General features: G+C 32.1%; 1 protein-coding gene across 2 annotated transcripts in view; it reads right to left on the bottom strand.

Annotated features, from left to right (window-relative positions):
- Positions 1-7,277: 7,277 nt before the first annotated feature.
- The window catches only part of LOC119575369 (THO complex subunit 1-like), a 28,458-nt gene continuing 28,235 nt past the window's right edge, over positions 7,278-7,500 (bottom strand). For both annotated transcript variants that reach the window (XM_037922940.1, XM_037922939.1), the window contains exon 14: positions 7,278-7,500. This exon is cut by the window's right edge and continues 156 nt beyond it. In XM_037922940.1, the coding sequence (XP_037778868.1) occupies positions 7,483-7,500 (18 nt within the window). In that variant the 3' untranslated portion in view covers positions 7,278-7,482.

The following is a 7,500-nucleotide window of genomic DNA, read 5'->3' as shown; positions in this document are numbered from 1 at the left end:
AGTTATTACATAATTATATAAATCTGACTTTTCATTTTCATTTTCATCATTATTGTAATTATCATTACTAGTATTATTATCTTGATGTTTATTGTTAATATCATTATCCTTCTTTCTTACACTAGGTGTGGTAATATCATCATCACTATCATTATAAAACAATGGTATTAATATCAATAATATCAATATTAATATTATCATTACTATCATTATTATTATCATCACCATCATTATTATAATTATTTTTATTTGTTTCATTATTATGATGATTATAAATATCTTTGTCATCATTATTCTTATTACCATTATTATTATCATTAATATTATAATTTCATTATCATTATTATTGTTATTGTTGTTGTTGTTGTTGTTGTTGTTGCTGTTGTTATTATTATTACTATTATCATTATGATTATCATTATTATTATTATCATTATTATTATTATTACTATCATTATTATTATCATCATCATTATTATTTTTACTATCATTATCATATTTGTTATTATTACCATTCTTATTATCAGTATCACCATTAACACCATTAGAATTATTACTATTACTTATATTATTATTTCTCTATAATTATTATCATCCTTATTATTATTACTATTATCATTATTATTATGATTATCATTATTATTATAATCATTGTTGTTACCTTCCTTGTTCTTGTTTGTATGATTATGATTATGATTATCATTATTATTATTTTTTTTTATTATCATAACTATTACTATTACTGTACTACTACTAATGTCGTCATTATTATGATTATTATTATTATTATTATTATTATTATTATTATTGTTATTATTATCCTCATCATCATTATTACTATAATTATCCTTATCAATAAAACTTTATTATTACTGTTCTTATTATCACCATTGTTATTATCATCATTGTTATTGTTATCATTTTTATTACTATAATTTACATTATCATTATCATTAATACTTATGTGATATTGGCTCTAGATTTGGAGATAATCAAAGGGCATGAGAATTCAAATCATATATTAGGAAAACCAGAACAATCAACCATACCATTACATAATACTAATGCTGCGGGATTAATCTCATCAACAGTTCCTTCAAAACAGGAAATATAGAACTACACTCAGGTCTTTATATACTCAAGGCGATATAAAGAATGCATCACTAATGACAAAAACAACATTTATATGACCTCGTGTGATATATGCAGAAGATACCGTCAGATTTTTTTTGCCATCTGGTATCTTTCCTCCGTTACTTAATGTCATGATGGAACCCTTCTCCCTGTTCCTAGCTCATATCACGCCATGACTCTCTGGAAATGTTTCCAAGTGGCTATAAAGGTAGTGTAGCTTTACGTTCATGTTGGCACCCAGCTTCTAAAAGTTGCAAAGCATATCTTTCATCAAATCTTCAAAGCTGTTTGCTTTGTGGTATTCCAAGATCTTGGCATCTGGACCATGCATCAGCTTCAGCCTCACCTACAGAATCTATGATATTCGTATCTTGATTCTTAACCATGGGACTGTTTGGGTATGAAAGAGCTTTCTTTGTATTTGCTTCCTTAACTACCATATGTGTTATGTAAGTCCTGATTGTATTTGGCATCTGTCAGAGGAAGTTCAGGCAGTGTATTCAGCATTGGCATGGGTCATCTGGCTGATTCCAAAGCAGGATATTCCAATTAATGTTCTTACAATGACAAAATCCGTTTATAGTCACACGAAGGAAATAGCTGCCGCTGTGACTGAGTCTGAGGCTCTTGCCACACTAATGGCACATGAAAATTTAGGCCCTTCTTTTCTCCTTTGACCTACTGCTGCAAACACTCCACACAACTTTTATAAACTTTATGGGAAGCCCACAACTTGTCTTAATCTCCAAGCTTCACCTCAAAAATACGCAAGACAAACTTGCTGAACAAAATCAGTAGTACTCCTCCTTTGACCATGTAGAACATATTGACTTCATCTGGTGATCCTGATGGATCAAGAACTTCTATTTCGGATGAATATGAGGTCACTGAAGTACTCACATTTATCTGCAAAACAGAAGATCAAAATGCATTCATATCCATTATTCAAACAATACTATATGTAATATTAGATGGGAACATTGTTGCAGTTTATAAAACTTTGTGATGACAGTGGGATGAAATCATGGCAATGGGAGGACTCCATTGCTAAAAAATAACCAGTTTGGCAAAACTAATGTAATTTTTAAATCAGGAACTTTGAAATACATAGGATCCCAATTTGAGCAACTCACAATTTTTCTGACCGTGTTGTCATCATCATCATCATCATCATCATCATCATCATCATCATCATCATCATCATCATCATCATCATCATCATCATCATCATCATCATCATCATCATCATCATCATCAGTATTATTATTCTATCACCATTATTTTGACAAACTGTGCCAATTGCAGTCTGAGATACACTGTTGCAGCCAATCTCAAATTTGGAAACACGGAGTGTGCTTGGTGGCTGGTTATTGTTATCATCATCATTATCGTTAACATCATTATTTTCAATATAATAGTCTTGTTAAATTCTATTATTACTGTTATCATTATCATTTTATGATCATCATAATCATTATGATTTTATGATAGTTATTAAGATTATAATAATAATAATAATAATAACAATGGAACAAAATAAATAACAAGGTACTGTACTCTTTCTCCTTCCTTCTGCCACCCTCTCTCACGCATACTTTTTTCTTCACCCCTCCCACTGCCCTCCTCAACCTCCCTCACTTCCTTCACTCCCTTATCCCCTTCCCTCTCTACCCCAAACCCTTTTCTCTCTGATCTCCCTCTCCCTTATCCCTCCCCTTCCCCTTTTCTATTCCAGCCCCTGAGCCTCCCTTTCTCCATTTCTTTCTAAGTTTCCTTCCCAGGGGCGTCATTTCAGCTTTTTCTTGGGGAGGGGGGAGTTAAGGTTGACGAGAGACGTGACCATGATCAGTTTCTCTCCCTCGGAGAAAATCTGTGAGAAAAGGTGGCCAGGGAGGTGGGGGGGCAGATCTTCAGGGAAGGAATCAGAGTATTGGGGGAGCAATTGCACCCCCCCCCCCCAGCCTCCCCTAAATGACGCCCCTGCCCTTTCTCCTTCCCCCTTGCTTTACCCTTCCCCTCCTAAGCTCCGATATTTCTGTCTGCTATATTTAAATTATCATTAACTTTTTAAATTGATGCACATTTTTGGCACACAATGTTATTGGAAGATTATTCCATGTTTCAATAGTTCTGTTTGGGAAACTGAACTTGACATCTTTCTCTTTTCACTTCCAACTTTTTGCTGTGTCCTCTCGTCCTTTTTGTGTTCAAAATTATAAAGTCATCTTTGTCTAACTTCACCCTTCCTGTAATATAGTTGAACATCTTTATCATGTCGCCTCTTTTTCTTCGTTCCTCCAAAGTAGTGAGACCTATTTCTATAGTCTTTCTTTTTAGCTCACATCTCTTAGAGTAGGTGCCAATCTTGCGGTTGCTTTTAGAACTCTTTCTAGTTTATCCATAACCTTTTTTAGTGGCAGATTCCGTGACACTGCACCGTGCTCAAGATTAGGTCTTCAGATGGCTGTAATGACCTTCTTTACCATGTGTGTGTGTGTGTGTGTGTGTGTGTGTGTGTGTGTGTGTGTGTGTGTGTGTGTGTGTGTGTGTGTGTGTGTTTTTGTGTGTATGTGTATGTGTGTGTATATGTGTATGTGTGTATGTGTAAGTGTAAGTGTAAGTGTAAGTGTAAGTGTAAGTGTAAGTGTAAGTGTAAGTGTAAGTGTAAGTGTAAGTGTAAGTGTATGTGTATGTGTATGTGTAAGTGTGTGTGTGTGTGTGTGTGTGTGTGTGTGTGTGTGTGTGTGTGTGTGTGTGTGTGTGTGTGTGTGTGTGTGTGTGTGTGTGTGTGTGTGTGTGTCTTTCATATCTTTCATATCAATTATCACCCCATTTTACACCAAAAGGAGGTAAATTCAACTCCACAGGCACATGGAATATATTTTCTGGCTTACCGAACCCATTTTATACCAAAATATAGCGACTTCAACACCATATTCACATGCAATATGATGTCAATCGGACTACTCCAGCGTACTGTAAACAGATAATAAATAGATAATCAAAAAGATAATAATATTGATGAAAATTTTTGAAAAAAATAATGATAATGATAATAATAATAATAGTAATAATGGTGTTAATAATGATAACAATGACAATGATAATAATATTGAAATAAAAATAATAATAACAATAATAATAATATCAATAAAATATATATATATTAACAATAAGAAGAAAAAGTAATAACAACAAAATAATAACAATAATAACTGGAACAGTGATCATAATAATGATGATGATGATGATGATGATAATGATATTGATAATAATAACAACAATAACAATAATGAAAATAATAATAATAATAATAATAATAATAATAATAATAATAATAATAATAATATTATCATCATCATTATTATTAATATCATTATAAGTAGCATTATCATTATCACTATTATTATTATCATTATTATTATTATTATTATTATTATTATTATTATTATTATTATTATAATTATTATTATTATTATCAATAACATTAATAATCAGAACAATAATAATAATAATAATAATAATAATAATAATAATAATAATAATAATAACAATAACAACAACAATAATAATAATGTAATAATGATAACAATAGTAGTAGTAATAATTACTATATTACTATCATTATTATTATTTTCAATATTATCATCACTACTACAATCATTATCATTATCATTGTTATCTATTATCAATAACTTTACCTTATTGTTATTAGTGCTTTGATCACTATTGTCATCATAATCATCATCTCTATATTCATAGTATCATTATCATTATTATCATGATTATTTTTATTAACATCATCATCACTCATCACTATAATAATTACTATTGTTTTTCCTATTTCTCATTGCTGTTGTCATTATCATCACTAGTACCAACTTATATGGAGAGATATAGCTGTCACATGAGGGAAAATCTCTGGGTATTTTCTCCACATGATTGTATTCTTCAGACTTGTATAGATTAGCATGTGCACACAAAATGCCTCCTAAGCCTAATCTGCACTTTCTAAAAAAGTTTTTTGGAAATCTTTCATATGTATTTTTACATTTTTTTGTTTGTGTATAAATAATTGTGACAGTGCTTGTACAAACATATGCAGTTTCTGAAATTATAATCAAGATAATATTATAGGATAATAGCAATGTCTCTTAAACCAGACAATTTGTGGATTACTGCCCTTTTTGAGGACAATAAGGATCTATAGTCTGTTCTTAAATTTGTTAAATGATGTTGTACAACTATAATATTATTGAAATGTTTTAAAACCAATCCAAACATGTTTTTCAAGGGGCTTCAGGGGTGGGTAACTTGGACATGTCATCATGGAAAAATTTGGTTGAGGGCCAAGGTGACAGGAACTTACCATCATAAAAGTTTCAGCTGAAGGCCAAAGTGACAGGAATAACACGCCATGAGTCCACAAAACTCTTGGAGGGTGATTAGACTCAGTAGGCATCAATAAACATATGTGGAATGTACTATCCATGAGCCATGACTGGAAGAGTTCTGGCTCCAGAGAGGACACTATTTCCATGCTCAGGATCCTGTTCCTGCCCATCATGATTGGTGGTGCAAGTTGTAATAAAGAAAATTAATTATTACCAAAAAAAAGAAAAAACAAACAAACATAAATAACAAAATCTTAATTATTGTTATTATTATTGTACTGAATAATGCACTACCTTGAGAGACAATATGGAAACTGTGCACCATCTGGATAAAGCAAATCTAATGACAAATATAGACATTGGAAAATGGCAAAAAATAAATAAATAAATAAATAAATAAATAAAAAATAAAAATATATATGAAGAAAAAGAGAAAATTACTTTATAAAAGGGAGGCATTTATTCTACAGCCATACATTCATCAGAGTGGCTGCTCAAGTAAGAACAATGATCATATTATGGGCCACAAGTGGGCATTGAAGCATCCAGATTCATGAAGTTAGGGGAGAAGCTTGTAAGAGCACTTTGTGAAACTCTTGCTGGAAGAACAAAGAATGGCATAAGTGCCCACCTTTAAAGTAGAAGAAGAGTGAGTGTGGCCCAAGATGCAGCAGTAAGTATTCAACGGGTAAAAGATGACCTGCATCTGAGAGGAGGGAGGGAGTGACAGAGGAAGTAGACTTCATGTTGGGGGCAGACTGAGAATATGCTGTTCAGGAGTCTGTCTAGGGAGAGAATTTCAGCAGAAGTTAATATGCACCATGGACAACTGCATAAAAAACTTGACAACTTGACACTTAGCTTGTGACGGATTAAGTGAAGAAACTGATATCACCATCCAAATATTAGAGATCTCACATGTGTAGTGCAAAATGGAACTGTGAGGTAAAAAGGGTGATATGAGAAGTGTCAGTACATTTCAGTGTCTATCTGTCTACTATACAGGAGTCAGAAGAATATGGCCTAATAGTATACTTAAAAGGAAGCTCCCATTCCATGTAAGAGTAATGAAGTTGTCTCCTGTCTCAGCCACACACACATGGGAAAAAAAAAAAAAAAAAAAAAAAAAAAAATGAATCCAATACTGGAGAGAGAAGCTCTTAAAGCCATGGTTAAACTGGCATTATCTGACTCTGGATACTGAGACTCAAGTCCACGATCAACTCTAAAATGGCCTGGTCAAGGTTACCTATCTGAGGAACTAAGTGAGGCAGACCTTGAGCATTCATGGGAAGCATGAACTACTCTCTATGATTACCTCAGAAGTTTGTTAAGTATTATTATGCAGTTCTGGCACAACTGAATACTTTCTGTCACTATAATGTAACTGAAATGAGAGGCTGAGCAGCAAGAGGACCAGAGGTGTGAATGGCTTATGGAACCAAGGCTTAAAAATTCATACACTTGAACTCCTACAACTATTGAGACATGACAGTGAAACTCAGGAGGATTTCCAATAAACCTAAGTTGTTTATACTGTTTTTCTCTACTAACTATTACTGTTTTCATTATCGTCATTTTAGTATCATCATTATTGTTAATATCTTCATTATCATTATTTCCATCTTTATAATTATTGCTGTTATCAGTATTTCATGTTGCCACTTCTATTTTTGCTGCCATCATCATCAGTCTTAATGAAGTTATTGATATTGTTGTAATTACCACTGAAAAAATAAAATTACAATAATAATTTTAAAATTCTTTATTACTTTTATCTATTTTGTTTTACATTTGATGTGCTAGATAACAGAAATAAAATGTTACAATAAAATGTCAACTCGTTCTGTATGACCACAATATTACCTCAAGTGCCTAACAATCATGGAAAAATAAAGAAAATTAATCCTGATGATGAAACAAGAGCCCCCCCCCCCTAAGACTCAATTTAGACTCATGTGAAAACACCATC

This window comes from Penaeus monodon, chromosome 7 (genome assembly GCF_015228065.2).
Source record: "Penaeus monodon isolate SGIC_2016 chromosome 7, NSTDA_Pmon_1, whole genome shotgun sequence".
Taxonomy (NCBI): Eukaryota; Metazoa; Arthropoda; class Malacostraca; order Decapoda; family Penaeidae; genus Penaeus; species Penaeus monodon.
The sequence above is the reverse complement of the archived record's forward strand: the minus strand, read 5'-3'. Positions and strand labels throughout refer to the sequence as shown.